Raw genomic sequence first — 17,626 nt, forward strand, 5'->3', positions numbered from 1 at the left:
CAGTAGTAGAGGCAAGAGCAAATCTGATAACATTTGGTTTTTTTGTTTTTTGTTTTTGTTTTTTTTTAAGTAAGAGAAAGAGGAAAATGAAGCCCCTTGTAGCTCTTAATTACCTGGTACCAATAAAACCTACTGCACATGAATTTGTTGGGGCTGTTTCTTTCAAATGACTAGTTTACTTATATTTGAAAAGTCATCTAAAGCTACTGACCCTGTCCTAAAGAATAATGATATTAGCTATACAATGATATAATAAACCATATTTTAACAATGTTAGAATGAGGTGATTATGGTTCTTCTTGTGTGCAATCTGACAATTCAATTAATCACTTCTATTTTGTGAAGTAGTTCATCAAAAAGTACCACTTAGAACAGTTTCTCTCTAATGAAAACTTCTCCACATCATAATTAATGTATTTGACTAAAATTTACAAAACAGAAACTGAGAGTTGTATAAAATGGATTCTGAACTTTTTAATATATGCAAGAATGACTGCTATACCATGTCTAGTGTAGTGTGATAAAATTATAGTGCAGGCTATTTTGACGTGAATTCAGATATACTATTGGTATGCTGACATTATTAAATTCAGCATAGTAAACATTAATGTATTAACCATTACAATATGTACAACTCTTAACTTGACTATATTATAGAATATTTCTGTCATCCCATTTTTGACTGGCAGGAAACTTTGGATGTCAAAAGAAATTGCAAGATGCATGTTATCCTTTTCAGTCTCTATTTTATGGATAGTTAGGTTTGGAAATTTGAGGTGGAGTTTTATTCTTTTAATCTTTTTAAGGATCAGCATTTACCAAAATGTGTCTGCAGCTTCCTTTATTTTCAGGATCCCAAAATGAATAGATCTTCCTATCCCATGACTCCAAAAACTTATCTTGTCTCCATCCTTCATGGATATAGGCATAAATATCCTATTACTTTTATTGTAGTGAGCAGATATGTAGATCTCAGAAGGTGCCTATTCCAGTCCTTTAGGAACCTCTTTCAATTTTTTTACGTACCACATTGTATACAGAGCACAATAAAATCATCATCTTTGCTCTCCAGATAGCAAAAATAAGCCAAGTAGCACCTTAAAAATATTTCACCTTCCCCATATATATACAGGGGTGAAAGTAACTTAAGGGACTTACTGGTATGCAGGGCCGGGGACCTGAGCGGGTGGGGGGGCTCAACCGGAAGGGGCGGGACCTCAACTGGAAGGGTGGGGCCTTAAAATCCCTGGGTTCTGGTGGTGATTTAAAGGGCCAGGGGCTCCAGCCGCTGCACGGAGCCCAGGGCCCTTTTAAATTGTCAGCCTGGGGAAGCTGCCCCCTGCCGGTACGGTCGGCTGTGTACCGGCTCTTGCTCTTGCTGGCACGCCTACCAGACCATACCAGCTTACTTTCACCTCTGTATATATGGCATGTGTGTATGTATGCACATACACACAGAGAGAACACATAATGTTGTAGTGTGGAATAGGGTTTTATTGGTGTCAGCTTAGAATAGCTGCATTACTCAAAAAGTCACAAGTGAGTTATGCGGGTTGTCCAAATGAGTGCCAATAAAACCATAATGTGGTGGCTTTTCTGTATATAAACATGTTATATTTTAAATCGGAAAACTTGGAACATGGGCAGGGTTAGAAGCAAGTCTAGCTGTGTGTTGCATTTGTAAGCTTGGATCTCCCCTTTCTAATGCTGTAAAACTTCTATTTCCTAGCCGTGTAAGGTTTTGAGATACCAGGTCATAAATCTGTCATTGGTACCTGGGCTCACTATTTAGTTACTTTACTCCTGAAAACAAGAGTTCGGGGGGGGGGGGGGGGAAGGTGATTAAATTGAAACGCAGATTGAAATTATGTGGTTAAGCAATGTTGTTTATGCAAGATGTGGAATTTACACAGGTTAGAACATTAGTAGGGTATTTTTTCTGTCTGGAATATTGATAAAGGCTGGTTTGGTATGCTTTGATCTGCCTGTTAAAAATATGATATATTGTAAAAACATAAATGAAAAAGAGCATCAACTAGTTAGGACAAGGAGCTAAAATATATGTGACCAAAATTTTCTTTAATTCAAGTCAAAGATATTATTTATAAATCTGAATTAACATTTTTACCATTTCTTTCTTCTTCTCCAGAGAGAGAGAAGACCATAATGTACAATAGTATGTAATGCAGACCATAATGTAAAATACTTTTTCTAGCATTTGAAACTCCCACTCGCCATAGGGATGCAGGCTTGACATGTAAGGAAATTGGAGTTGGTCGTTATTTCTAGTTGGTATGAGTTCAGGGAGTTCTCCTTGTTTTTACCCAGTGACTGAATTCTTAAATTCTTTTGGGGCATTTCATTTGTTTCAGGAAAAATATTTCCTTGATTTTTTCCATGCAATCAATTGACATACAATAGTAATTCGTTGTACTTCTATAGCATTGTCTGTAGGCAATTCTCAAAGGTATTTTTATTTTTGACAAGCATTAATTAATTGAAGCCCACAGCATCCCTCTGAGAATGGTAAATAGGTAGTTTACAGATAAGAAAGCCATAACACAGAGAGGGTTATAGCATATCACTACAAAAACCGTTGATAGAGTTCGTCTCCTGACCCCCAGTGTCATGCTGTGGTCAGTAACAATGCTGTACCTCTTCTTTTGATGCAATGTTCTATGTTACTATAGATACGCTAACAAAATATATATTGGCTTATATTTTAATCCATTGGCTCTGAACTCATTCCCAGTGAGCAGTGGGGTATGGTGTCCGACAATACGGTAAAATAACAATGCCCCCCTATGTTATAAATATTTGTAACATCTGTTGCAGGCTGATGCCGTGCATTTTGTGCCACAATGGACAGCACTATACAACATATAACTTCATTTCTTGCGATCAAGTCTTTTTGAGATGTCTGAAAATTTACTAAAAATGTTGAGCTGTTGTTTATATCTATTTGCCAAACCCATAGCAAAGATACAGCTTGGATACATAACAAAGAAAGAGTGGAGAGGTTACATTTTCTGGGCACCTAAGCTATTAGGTAGTCATTAATATGCACAGTCAAATTAATTATTGGTGCATAATGGAAAGTGACAGCTGTGGAACTGAACAAACTGTCTTCCTTATCTACATTTTAGTTGTACTTCACTTCTGTTCCCAATCCACATTTTAGCTATGTATGTATCAATTTTTATTGAAGAGTTTCTTGTATTGCATTAGAGAAGGAAAAGGTAAAACCTTCACAGTGAATATAGGATCACAGATTTCCCCAACTTTAATTATAGGCAAATGAAAAGGAAAAAATTAGCATTTTAATATAGAAATATCTTAGGCTTTAGGAGAATTATGATAAATCTATTGTTGCCTAGTGAACTAAATAAGGATATTACAACAAACTGTCTCCTTAGAAATATTTGTTTAAATAGAGGCTACAATACTTCATCTTTATCTTTTTTGAATAATTATTGCTATTTCAGGCGGTTTCTTGTTCCAGGTTTAAAATACCATTAGTTTTTTAAAAAATTATAATTGGCAGCATTTCTTTGCTATAAAACTACTGGATGGAAAAAAAATTCCAGTTTGCTTGTGAGATAATTATTTTAGTGAGAGTTTTGTTCTATGTTAGATAATTACTTTGGTGAGAGTTTTGTTATGCGTATACAGTTCACTATTGCTGTTTCTTTCTCACTTGGTTGCATTTAGGTTATCTAGTTTCAGTTGCAATCTATTAAACTAAGGCTTTTTCAGTGGTTGAGGTTTTCCCACCTGTCTAGCCTAAAACACCTGCAACATATGTTTGCATAACCCTTCAATGCTTTGCGTTTTGGGCCTTGAGAAATTCCCCTAGAGCTTTTTGCTTATAAACAGCTGAGCAATTCATTTCTCTAATGACGAGTGTTTTTCCCCTGGCATTGAGGCAATAATATGTTCACTAAAATAAGTCTCATTTTTCATCAGAGAGGCACATTAGACATCTTTTTACAGTGCTGTTTCATCTTCTGAACCTTCAGTATCTGGAATATTTAAAAACAAAAACAAAAGGAAGGAGAGGAAAAACTAAATCTTAAATTGTGTTCTATAGATTTCATCACCAGCACCTGCACACACATACTGGAAACCACCACATGCTCACACAGTTAAAGCATTACATTATGGGAGTAAATTAGCTTCCTTGATGTATGGTACAACGATCTTTCTATGACTTGTATCACTGAAGCTTGCCCCACTATAAGATACTTAACTACATAAATAATTTTATATAATTTTCTTGTTTGACTTTTTTTTAATTACATGATTTGGGTTTAGCAAAACGTCTTTCCTTTTTTCCCTACCAGTACCTCAGTAAAGTCTAACTCGGGGAACCAGGCAGGCATGTTAGAATTTCTGTGACCACTGATGGTCTAAGCAATCAAATGTTTCACTCAGTTTTACCCGAAATGCTATCTAAAGTTATAACAAAGAGTTTAAAGACATGGAGCAGAACCTTCGCTGGTGTAATTCACACCATCTAAGCATCTGCCTGATTGGGTGAGATTCTCACCCCTGCTCCCACTCCTTAGCCAGCTAAAATGGCCAAAGGAAAGTGAAGCATCTCTCAAAACTCTGGATCTGGTCTGGAACTGAAAAAGACAGCACAGATTGTCCTTGGGGACTCCCTTGCAAGCCCTGATGTTAATATATGCATGGAGTGTACCTGGGGGTGGGCAGGACCCAGCCCATGATGCTGTGGAGTTTTTGGGCAGCACTGCTTTCCCATAGGCAGGTTGCTATAATTTAGACAGCCCCTCAGGATTGTCTAATTATGCAGAGGGCTGTTGCAGTCCTCAGAGTGGCTTAGAATCAAGATGGCACAAGGGTGACTCAAAGCCACAATAGCCATCTACTACCTCTGGGCTGCGAATTCTGTGCTGTGCTTCTAAGAGATGCAGCACAGAATCCTTCACACGTATAGCCCTACTGCACATGCTTGTTACTATAGTTCTGCATAATATTTCCCCCTTTTAAAATCTGTTAATTCAAAATTAAAGCTTTCGGTTGCTTAACATAGGCTATCCAGTTATAAAGGAGAGAATTGAAAAGTAATTGAAAAACCCACAGAAGGTTGTTTAAAGAATGGTATTTACCATTCCCCTATAGGCAGACTATGGATTCCTAGACTCTTCTGGCTAATGTGACATCCCTAGAAGAAAAATCCATGGTAGTTCTGCATTTCACATACCTATAGAAAGGCAGGGGAGGAGTTAATTTGTTAATCTTCTTAATGCCCTTTTTATACTCTTTATCAAAGGCAATCAGCACATAATACTAAGGTTGGGGTGTAGCAGATGTAAAGTATTGATCAAAGTACACATTAGTTGAGAAATAAAGGTATGAAAACTTTACTAACAAGTAATTAAACATTTAACTATAACTATACTTAATTGGGGAAAAAGTAAAATTTGGTTATGAATGGTCAGTAGATCAGATTAACTTATTCTATGTGTCCTGAATACACAGCACATCTAGTACAGGGGATACACAAAGTTGGGTATGTCTACGAGAGAAATTAGTTTGAAATTGATAGAGAAAAAATTGCGTTTTTCTAGGAGTATTTCTCATTATGAAACTTATGCAATGGATTTTTTAAAAAAATATATGAAAAATAGTGAAGTTGCTATCAATAAAATGCTATGTGTCAAAATCTTAATTTCTGTTACTGTCTGTTTGAAATGCAGCTTTCAGAAATATTGACTATGTTTAGGATAGTAGTTTTCAGATATCTGCATGTTAACATGTATGTCAGGTTTTTAAAAATAATGGGATTTTCTTAAAGGATATCTTGCAGTGCTAAAAACCATTTCCAACCATAATCCTCTTGGTTTTTATTGCCTTACATTTTAAATGCTGTTTTTTCAACATCATTTTTTCTGAGGATTGTTTTTTCTCCCCTTTCCATGTAATAGTACTTTAAACTGCCTCTCCCTTTGATACCAGTAAGCCTCACGGGAATTTAAACAGGCCCCACTGAAAGCAATACTTGAGCCTCATTCATGTGTTCAAGTTAGATCATTATTCCTATTAATGGCTTTAAGTGCTTAGATAGTAGATCAGCATTTCATGCCTTGAATTGCTTGTCATTTCTGCATAAATATGTATTTCAAAAAATTGCTCCACATGATCTCGTCCCTCACTTTCTTCCAGAAAAGAAAGTAGCATAATCCTTTCTTGATTTGTTGGAAGTTGGAAAAGAAAGCTTTTTTGTTTTAGCAAAAATAAAGTGTATGTCCAATTTCTGGAAACAAGTTGCAAAACTGGGCATGTGTGATAGCCTTGTGAAAGTGAATTTTTCAATTGAATCTGAATCAACTGGAAATATGCCAGTAATTTTATCCTCTTCCTTCTCTTGTACATTGGTTCAAATGGTCATCAACTCTCATAAAGAAAAATAGAAGTCTATTAAATTTGTAGGAGAAAAGTTACACTATTTGATTACTAGCAGAGTAGTCCTAGAACCATCAGTTATCCTCATCATGTCCGTTCAGATTTGATTATCATAGAAATGCATTGAATTACCAAACCAGAGCAATGGTAACAAAAGCTGATTCATTGTTATTGCTATCAGTTGACGAGGACTGACTTACAAGCCATATAATGGGATAGAGTTATGCAAATGTTGTTATAACAAGAGAAGAAAAATGTACGGTGACCATTACAGTGCAGGTGACAGAATAAATGGGAATTTTTTTTAGTGCTTGTCTAATAGCCTCAAGTTTTTATAACACTACAACCAGTATATATTTAAAAATGTTTAATGTATTCCTATAGGGGGGTGTAGCGGGGTGGTTAACCCGCTCCTGCCCTGAGGGGTTTAAAGACAGCCCTGAGGGAGGGCGGTTGGAAGGGAGAAGCTGCTAGGCTGATTGGGGAAGTAGTTGCAGCTGGGCCACACCCCAATCAGGCCCAGCAGGCCCTATAAAGGCTGGGAGCCAGGAGCAAGGACACAGTCTCTCTCTGCATTCAGAGGAAGAAGGGAGGTAGAAATAGGGTACCTGAGTGGAGCTGGTCTGGGGAAAAGCAGAGGAGCTGGGGAGCTCCAGCCTGGAAAGCCCCAGGCTGCGGCCTAGCATTGGGCTGATAGGTACTGGGGGTTGCAGAGGGCAGCCCAGGGGTAGGCAAAGGCAGCAGGTCCAAACGCAACCTTGCCAGTGATGAGTAGGCTGATACTGCAGTCTGCCCCAGGGCGTGGGGGCTAGACGATGACTGGCAGTAGCCTTACACTGAGGTGAGGTGGGAATAGTGGGTGGGGGTTCCCCGGGGAGGGGAGACCCTAAGACTGAGGGGTTACTGCCAGGGGGCAGCACCCAAGGTAAAAGGGCACCGGGGTCCAGGGAGGGACACGGGGTCCAGAGGATCACCGGCTTGCAGAGGGCGCTCCGGAGCTGGAATGAGCTAATTCCCGGAAGTCACCAGCAGGAGGCGCCGCCGGGTGAGTCCGGCCGTCTACAGGGGGAAAAGTAATTTAATACAAACGTAAATCTGATAGCATGAAAAAGTCAGGAAATTCTCACTGAAGTGTTCCATCACCAACTTTAACTTTGACCCCAGCAATCCTTCTGGTCCTTTGATATCTATTGACTCTTCAACTTTAACTCTTCTTCCTTTGTCATATGCATTGTACAATATTCTGTTACTTGAAATATAAATCCCACCTACTCCTAAAAACATGAGAAGGCTGGTTAAAAAGGAAGTTTCCATCAATTCCCTGGAGAGTGATGGAGCATGGGTTCCCCAGCCCATTACAACAGTGGGCAAGGAAAATGAATTTCCCACATGTGGAGGTGGGAAAGCATATAAGGGAGTTTTCCATTCCCTTGTGTACTCCCAGCACATCAAGGTGAAAATGTAATGTACTTTTTCCTTGTTTAAAAAAAAAATTCAAAAAGCACATTGCATTGCATTGATAAATTGTGTGTATTACAATAAAGACCAAAAGAGTGAGGTCACTATATTTCAAATTAATGTATAAAAGCAAGAGGGGAAAAAACAGTTTTAAAAGAGAATAAGTTCGTAACAGAAATCTTTCAACAGGTATTTATTTGTATAAAATAGTGCAGTTTTATGCACTATATTTAGATTATTGCACAGAAAAAAATTATCACTTTAATAGATATTCTATTTTATCATGTCTTTTTTTTCTCTTGCATTTTAACTTCCGATGCAATGGAAATGTATTACTTTAACTAATTTATCCCTTTGTTGAGTATTCATAGGGGGGAAGGATAGCTCAGTGGTTTGAGCATTGTGAGTTCCATCCTCGAGGGGGCCACGTAGGGATCTGGGTCAAAATCAGTACTTGGTCCTGCTAGTGAAGGCAGGGGGCTGGACTTGATGACCTTTCAGGGTCCCTTCCAGTTCTATGAGATAGGTATATCTCCATGTATATTTTTATATATATATAAAAGGGCTATGCTGTACTTCTGTTTAGTTGGATGCCTATTCAATTTATTTTTAATAATATGTATTTATATAGCACTTTACACCATCAAGCATTATCCCTTTGAGCTAAATTAGTGTAAGTGGACTCCTTGGTACATAATTCTGTGGGTATAGGTTCTTCAGTATTCCATAGAATATTAAGTCCCAAAATAGGTAATTTCAGTGCTACTTAAGACAAAGTATATCAATACATTAGTTTATCTGAGGTGAAAATAGGGACTAACAGACAAACTCTGTTTTCAGCATTAATTGTGTACAGGATAGTACAACGGGATTCCTGGCCTAGATTCTGAATATTGTGAGGTTTTGGGGGGAAAAAAGGTTCTGTGTGCCATCTAGTGGATATATTTGATTTGAGCAGCAAAACATAATTCTAACATGAAACCAATCTTTGTTTAACTAAAATGTTCACTAACAAGTTGGTACATTAATTTTAAATTAGAAATTATAGCTTTTCCTTACTATTAATGTTTTATTTAATATGATCTCTTTATAGGTAGATGTTTTAGTGATACACTTCTATAGTCAGAACTAGAGAAGGGATAAAACTAGCTTGGAACAGAACTTCCCCAGAAAGTTCAGATCCAAACTCGAACATTGTAGCTCAGTCCCCTTTCTACATGGATGAGTATATGCTTATTTATGGTATTTGTACAACAGTCTTAAAGTCATCAGATGATAACAATGGGATCTAAAATATTTCAAAGCTGGCTTTCCTTTTTTATATATTGTTCCTACCTTTATCAAGTATGGTCCTGGGAAAAAAGAAATGAGTTTTTAATCTATAATCCTTATTAACTTTTATATTAAGAGACTGATGCCTAATTTTTATTAAATATTTTCTAACTTAAAACACTGTAACACTCTTTTCTGTAGAAAAATCCAAGACCGGTGACTTACCAGTTCCAACAAAATTTAGATTATTACAAAGCACGTGGAGCAGACTTGATGAATAAAACCCGGTAAGACACTTTCATATATGTTGCATTTTAATTAACACCTTACCCCAAAATAGTGAATATTTTATACGTTGCTTTGATTCAAAACAAGCAGTATGTGGAACACAACTGAATATTATCATATTTTAGAAATGTAGGGCTGGAAGTGACCTTGAGTCATCATCTGTTCCAGCACCCAGTGCTGAGGCAAGACCATGTATATGTAGACTATCCCTGATGGATATGTCTAACCGGTTCTAAAAAGTCTCCCATGGCAGGGATTCCACAGCCTCCCTGGGAAGCCTGTTCCAGCATAACTATCTTTATAGCTACATATAGTTTTTCCTAATATCTAACCTAAATCTCCCTTGCTGCAGATTAAGCCCATTACTTCTTGTTCTGCCGGCAACAGACATGGAGAACAATTGATCACTATCCTCTTTATAACAGTCCTTAACATATCTGAAGACTGATATCAGGTTCCCCCTCAGTCTTCTCTTCTCAAGACTCAACATGCCCAATTTTTTTTAACTTTTCCTCATAAGTCAGGTTTTCTAAACCTTTCATCATTTTTGTTGCTTTTCTCTACACTCTCTCCAATTTGTCCACATCTTTCTTAAAGTGAGGCTTCTGGAACTGCACACAGTCCTGTGTCTGAGGCCTCAGCAGTATCAAGTAGAGTAGAACAATTATCTCTCATGTCTTATGTACAACACTCCTGTTAATACACCCCAGAATGTTAGCCTTCCTTGCAACTGCTTCATGTTATTGACTCATGCAATTTGTGATTCCATGTAACCCCTGGGCTCTTTTCAGGAGAACGACTGCCTACCCAATTACTTCCCATTTTGTAGTTGTGCACTTAGGGTTTTTTTTCTTCATAAGTATAGTACTTTGCACTTCATTAATTATGTGAAATTAATTTTTTAATCTTTGCACAATCAATATTATTACAAAGAGTGCTATATTCTAGCTTGCACACACTCTCTCTCAGGCTAGGGTCTTGTCTACAATTGCACTAACTTAAAACTGATTTAGTGGAACTGGTGCAAACCACTGTGTGGACATTCTTCAATCAGTCTACCACAGCTTCTATCAATTTATCGTATTCCTGTTAAACTAATTGAAGAATGGCACACAGCGGTTTGCACCAGTTCAACTAAACCAGTTTTAAAACACATCCTTGATTAAACCAGAGATCTAAATTTCATTGCACTAGGCACTGTACAATCATATAACAAAAAGATGGTTTCTGCCTCAAAGCACTTAAAGTCTAAGTATAGTGACCGAGTTTCCAAACAATCACCAGTCAAAGGATAGAGGGCCAAATCCTGCTTGCCTTGCTTATGGTTTTATTTCATTGAAATCAATGGGTCTACTTTTGTGGTAAGGAAAAGCAGAATTTGATCCTTAAAATACAAAGATGCATTTGTAATACCCATGTTTGTAGTGCTATGTGACCAAAAAGCTCTGTTTTATTAGAATAATCACTGTATGAGAAAACTACTACAAATGTAAAAATTCCAGGATGGGTTTAATATTTGTATTTTTTATCAGGCTTAAAATGAATTGATGCTATCCCATAGGTTGCAAACTTTGGATATTGAAATGGTGGTTATGGAATGTGCTGCCATGCCCGTGCTAATCTTATCATTGTAAAATAAATAAAAGGGCCACCCATCCTATTTTTCACACACCTCTCCTATCTAATACAGTGCCAGCTTGCAATGTGCAAGGAATTTTAAATTTTGAGGGACTGGAAACATAAAAAGCTTCTTTTTTCTAGGTTCTCTCTGTGCCCTATGATGATATCAAGTGACAATTTGTGAAAAAGACAATGATATTACATCACAATGTGATTAGCAGCGTTACTGTACTATGTCATAATGTTCTAGTTATTTGTCCTGTTAAGAAACTTAGAAAGATGGCTACCCAGAGGAGGATGTCCTGCCCCAGGAATCATGGTGTTCTTTTTGTATTAACTGAGCCTCATTCCTTGATCTGTAGGGTCCATATTCTTGCTGCTCCTGCATTTTGACTTGTAGCATGGGGACTTTGTTTCTTTCTGGTGGACAGGGAAACCCCAAAATATAGTCTCCACCTGAGCTGTCCTATAGAAGATTCTACAACCTCTCTTCTGCTACCCTCCAAGTCTGCATTCTTCGTACAACTGTTTTAGAAGGCCCCACTGCAGCTTATTATATTCTCTTTCTCTCTCTCTCAGGTATTCTCCTTGTACTGCTCTTTAGTGGAACACCCAGGCACTCTTTTAACTCCTACAGCAAGACTTCTTGACCAGTTTGCTTCTCAAGAGCCCCTTGGTCTCTTTTTCAAAATACAGGATCTTTAGAAATTCTGTGTTCTACACACACTTGTGGTGTGCTGCAGCTGCTTTCTGCTGTGTCTCAGATGGGCCATGCTGCAGAAACATTTTAAAGTATAATTGTGGGACTTATGTGACTAGTGGCTCTCCCTGCAGCTATCGTGGAACTTGCATGATAGCAGTATTGCAGCTGCTGGCAAAGCTTGCTTCCTGGAAGGAGAGGATTCTAATTAGGGCTGTCAAGCGATTAAAAAAAATAATCGTGATTAATCGTGCTGTTAAATAACAATAGAATACCATTTATTTTAAATATTTTTGGATATTTACTACATTTTCAAATATATTAATTTCCATTGCAAAACAGAATACAAAGTGTACAGTCCTCACTTTATATTTATTTTTGATAACAAATATTTGCACTGTAAAAAAACAAAAACAAAAAAATTTCAATTCACCTCATACAAGTATTGTAGTGCAATCTCTTTATCATGAAAGTTGAACTTACAAATGTAGAATTATGTTTAAAAAAAAAAAAAAAACTGCATTCAAAAATAAAACAATGTAAAACTTTAGTGCAAACGAGTCCACTCAGTCCTACTTCTTGGTCAGCCAATCACTCAGATGATGTAAATACTTTGCAACGCCAACTACAAAAGTGCCATGCAAACGCCTGTTCTCACTTTCAGGTGATGTCGTAAGTAAGCAGGCAGCAGTATCTCCCGTAAATGTAAACAAGTTTGTTTACCTTAGCGATTGGCAGAATAAGAAGTAGGACTGAGTGGACTTGTAGGCTCTAAAGTTTTACATTTTGTTTTGTTTTTGAATGCAGTTATGTAACAAAAAAAAATCTGCATTTGTAAGTTACACTTTCACGATAAAGAGATTGCACTTGAGTACTTGTATGAGGTGAACTGAAAAATACTATTTTTTTTGTTTATTATTTTTAGAGTGCATATATTTGTAATCAAAAATAATAATATAAGTGAGCACTGTGCACTTTGTATTCTGTGTTGTAATTGAAATCAATATTGAAAATGTAGAAAAACATCCAAAAATATTTAATACATTTCAATTGGTATTCTATCGATATAAGTGCGATTAATCACAATTAATTTTTTGAGTTAATCTTGTGAGTTAACTGCGATTAATTGACAGCCCTAATTCTAACTGTTACATGTGGCACTGGAGGATAGAGCGCTTTGATTGTGACACAGCGGCGAGATGAGGACAGACACATGGATGGATTTTAACTGGCAGGCCACAACATTTATTAAGTTTAAACACGGGAGAGCCAAAACCTGCCCATCGTGTAGAGGTTACAGGGCTCCTACCATATAACCCATAACTCTGAGTGGATGTCCTCAGCCTAACCCCTAGGACTCTGCTCACCCCACAACGGGGACAGAGGGTGCAGAAGGGTGGGGACCTTGACTGGTGAGGCCCACAAGCTCTGAACTCGGCCCATGAGGGCCACAAGATCTCACCCTATTCCATGACCCCAAAGCCCATCACCAAAATACCAGGTATTTTATCCTTTTAACTGCACTGGAAACTGGCCACAAGTTGCGACATGTTAACTCCACCAGATAGCTGAGTTGGGTACTAAGCACATTCCTCCGTAATCTACTGTGGCATGAAGGTGCTCAAGGGCTGTGAAAAACTCCCAGACCTCTGCCAATTGTCCCTATTGGAGAAAAAATTCCTTCCTGACCCCCATGCAGTTGATGGGCTAGACCCGCAGCATTTGCCAAACTGTTTTCCCATTTCAAGTTCAGGGATGATTGGGTGGGACTGAATAGAGCTGAAAAAGAGCATGGCCCATGCTCCAGGTGAAATCCTGGCACCTGGGGAATGCTGGCCAATGAGCAGCACTCCCTGCCCCACATCTGGCCTGTGGGTTCCAGAGACTCCAACAGGGAACAAGTTACCTGGTTTCCCTATTGAGTCTCCTTTCCTTGCTGCTGGGGCTATCCCCCTTCGCTGCTGGCCCCGTCAATTTCCTCCACCTGTTGAGGTGGGTGGATGGCATATGGAACTGGTCTGGGCACAGCTCTTAATTAGGTTCAGTTTCTGCTACGTGTAGTTTAAATACTTTATAATTATTTGGGGAATAGATGAAGGGTCCATCTACTCCTCCCTACCTTTCTTGCCTGTAGGCAAAGTGATCAAAGGATTCCCCTGGTACCATGCTGATGGCAAATATTATAATTTATTTCATACAGTGAGGTACTCTCTTACCACTATATAGTAATGGTGAAATACTCCTAGAATACTGCATCAGACCCTAGTGCCTCAGTATATCATAACGATGTCAATAAAATGGAGAGAGTTCACTGATAAGAGCAAAAATGATGAAGGAGTTGCCAGAATGACACATGATGGACGTTTAAAACTACTAATCAAGACAACTAAACTGCTGGTGGGAATATAGCTTCATTGCAAAGGAAGAGGATAAATACCAACGTGGTAGAGGAATTGTTTAGCATAGGTCAAGGAGGGAATAACTAGGAGGAATGGATTTCAACAAAGAAATATTTAGGCCGTATCATTTCAATAGTATTGTACTTTGATATACTCTCCCAAAAGAAGTGTTGGCCTCATTAAAAAATATACTGAACAAAGCACTGGAAAATATATCATTAGGGATTGGGGTTTTTTATCTTTAATTTCTGAGATTCTATGATACATTTAAAATATCTTTACAAATCTACACTATATTGCTTAATTTATTGTTCTTTTAAAACTTTTAAATGTGTCATATTCATGTAGATTTTTCTCTCTTAACGGCTACTTACTGACGAGATAAGGCTTTCTTAAAACAAAACATTTTCATCTTAGCAGAAAACTGAAGAGATTGAATCATCTTGTTTAAAAATATACCATTCATAGTCAAGGTCATTGATGCTTATTGTGATGAAACAAAATTGTTTGCTTCATAGATTGGTTTCACGTCTCCTTGACATTCATGTTTTTAAACCGATGTCTTACTTTTAAATGCATCTGCTGACAACTCTATAATATAATCAATCCTCATTTTTCTTGTAATTGTCGTGCATGTTTGATACATTTTGATGGCTCAAGTGCATCCACTGATCCATGCTTAATGGCTTCAATCATCCTTTGCACTCATATATAAGCTTAATATAGTACTTCAGGTGGTAGGAAATAGATATATTGCCCTTATTCTTCTGAACTTCAATCTGGTGTCAGAGCATCTCGTCCTGCAGACCTAATGCCCTGTCATTGCTTGCGTTTCCTGAAACTGCAACTTGAGGAAAACACCGCATAACTCCACTTAGGGATCTGAGGGGAAAAAATAGCATCAGCTTTTCGTGGCAAGCCATTAAAGTACCAAAATCATTGTTTGGCTTCTTGTGTTCGTGTCCTGAGGTGATCATTGCCAATGCAAGGTCAGCTCATAAGAGACCTGAATCCTGGCAAATGTTTGAAGCTGAATAACCAATTCTCGTCTAATTCTCAGATGATATGTAACAGCCTTTTACAGTTATGATTAAAAAAAAAAAAAAAAAAGTCCACCAACAACGTTGCAGACCTTTGGGTCTGAGTTGGGTGGTTTTTTTGGTTTTTTTTGGGGGGAGGGGGTTTGGTAAGTTAAAGGCACATTCAACCTGTCCCTCTCCTACTCCTCCCGAAAATTCTAAATAAATATTTCTCCTGCATCACCATCTAATTTTCATGTTCTGGTGTTAACTGGCTATGTCAAAGCATCAATGCCTTCGTTGCTTTCACAGCCTACCAGAGAGCAAGGCCTCACTTCCCTACTAGCACTTATGGTCTCTGCCAATTCAATTACTGTACGTGATCAGTCAAGATCTTCAGAAATTCCAGGCCTGGTAGTCAGCACAGATAAGTCGTATCCATGATTCCAGGACGTACTGTAACCTGTCATTCTCCTTCCAAGATATTGTATAGCCGGTAGAACTGTGGGGTCCTGGTTCATGACTAGGGCTCCTAGGTATGATGATAATACAAATAATTGCTTCAAGTTGATGAGGATGTCTAGTCTAACGCCTGGTCTCAGTACTAAATGCACTCAGAGCACTGAAGTCAGAAAGTGTACCAAATATATCAGAGTCAAGACTCGTGCACCGAGCCTTAATGCTCTCAATGCACTTAGCCTCCAGTGTCTGCCCTGAACAAATTTCCTTGTTCTTAATGATGCAGATAACTTAAGTGCATTAAAAATAGCCACTATAGTTAAAAACAAAAGAGAACAATAATAAGGATTACGTTATGGTATATAGATCCAATCCTAAAATCATTATTCAGACCGGATCCTCTGTGGCAAATACTTAGCCTCGTATACACCTCAAATAACCAAGTTGAGTTTAATATGAGGTGGGAGCAAAAGAAAATGAATGTCAATTGTCAATATGTTCTGAAGGACTATACCTTAATTTCCATGAATTGTAGCTTCTTAGAATAAGTTCAAATTGCACAGCATTTGCCAAAATCTAATGTTTTCATTGAATGGAACATTTTAATTTCCCATTCATACTTGGGGTGAAGTTTTCCTCAAATAGGTAAAACAGCAATTCTCAAACTGTGTGGAAAAACTGGCTGGCAATATGGTGGCTTTCTTTGTTTGCATTTACAAGGACCATGGGATAACATTCCTTCACTCACAGAAAGAGGGGATACAGAGCTCGCCACTTCATTATTACAGTATTCTTTTCTGGGCAGCTCATGAGGTAGAATGATCAAGCCCAAAGCTGTTGATGCCATATTCTTTAACTGAAGTAATGCTTAGCTGGATTAGCCAGAATGAGAGCACACTGCATAACACAAATGGAGGAGCAAAAGAATAACACAGAATAATCAGAATAGTAATACACATGCCATACAGTAGTCTAATTTTTTCGAAGCGCCATTCCGAAAAAAACATTGTTTGTACCACAGTTTATATGTGGCCTGGTTTTACTAAGAGTCAGTGGATGCCATAAAAATGCACAAACTATCCTCACTCCATAATGTAGCAGTAGTGCTTTTGTCAACATATTACAGCATTCAGTATGGGTGGGAATACAACAAAGTATAAATACTCTTTTCAGTAAAAAGCTTTCAGTTATATGAAACTCCATCATGATCACCCGCTTTGCAACATTCTCAGCATTTGCCCCCTGTTGACACTGTATTTGGATTTATGCACAAATTCATGTGTGCATGTAAAATTGTATATGTGTAATGTCCTTGTGCCTTAGAAGATTTTTTCCACTCTTCATAAAACGCTGCATATATTTGTAATGCTCTATAAATTACTAATGATCGTGATATTTTCATTTCCATTTTATTTTTCAGTGCCAGTGCAAAGGTTGCTCCACTGAACATTAATAAAGTCTCCAATAGCTTGCTTAATTTTGGTCGAAAGCTGATTGCCCCAGCTATGGCTTCAGGGAGTCCTGCAGGCCCAGCTATTAGTGCTAGCAGCAGCAGCTTTCCTTCTGCTGTAATGCCCATCAGGAGCACTGTGGAGCCCCTCCAGCACCAACACCTGCAGGTGCAGCAGCAACAGCAGAGAATGTTGAAATCGGAAAGCATGCCAGTTCAGCTGAGCAAAGGTAAAAATGAGACCTAAGAAAAGACTCCAGGTGTGGCGTGGAATTCCACAAATCTCAAAAGGAATCTTGCAGTCAAAAATTAGCCCAAGAGGGAGAATTTTTTTATATTGATTTTTATCTAGTATTTCTATAGATTAACATTGCTGTAACTGAAATAGTCAACTTGCTGATAAACTTAGACACATTTTCTATGTACTGTGGTATGTTTGCACCTTAATGAGATTCAGTTTAGAAATTGTGGCTGTAGAGAACATACAAATAGGATTTTTCCATCTTTTAAAATGAACAAAAAATGTTTATGG

At 37.9% G+C, this 17,626-nt stretch overlaps 1 protein-coding gene across 1 annotated transcript in view; it reads left to right on the forward strand.

Moving 5' to 3' along the window:
* Positions 1-17,626, forward strand: part of TBC1D5 (TBC1 domain family member 5) — a 491,706-nt gene that overhangs the window by 389,074 nt on the left and 85,006 nt on the right. Inside the window, exons 18-19 of the mRNA XM_065398859.1 lie at positions 9,361-9,446; positions 17,065-17,324. Coding sequence (XP_065254931.1) covers positions 9,361-9,446; positions 17,065-17,324 — 346 coding nt within the window. The remainder of the gene's footprint in view (positions 1-9,360; positions 9,447-17,064; positions 17,325-17,626) is intronic.

Source organism: Emys orbicularis, chromosome 2, assembly GCF_028017835.1.
Source record: "Emys orbicularis isolate rEmyOrb1 chromosome 2, rEmyOrb1.hap1, whole genome shotgun sequence".
Classification (NCBI taxonomy): domain Eukaryota; kingdom Metazoa; phylum Chordata; order Testudines; family Emydidae; genus Emys; species Emys orbicularis.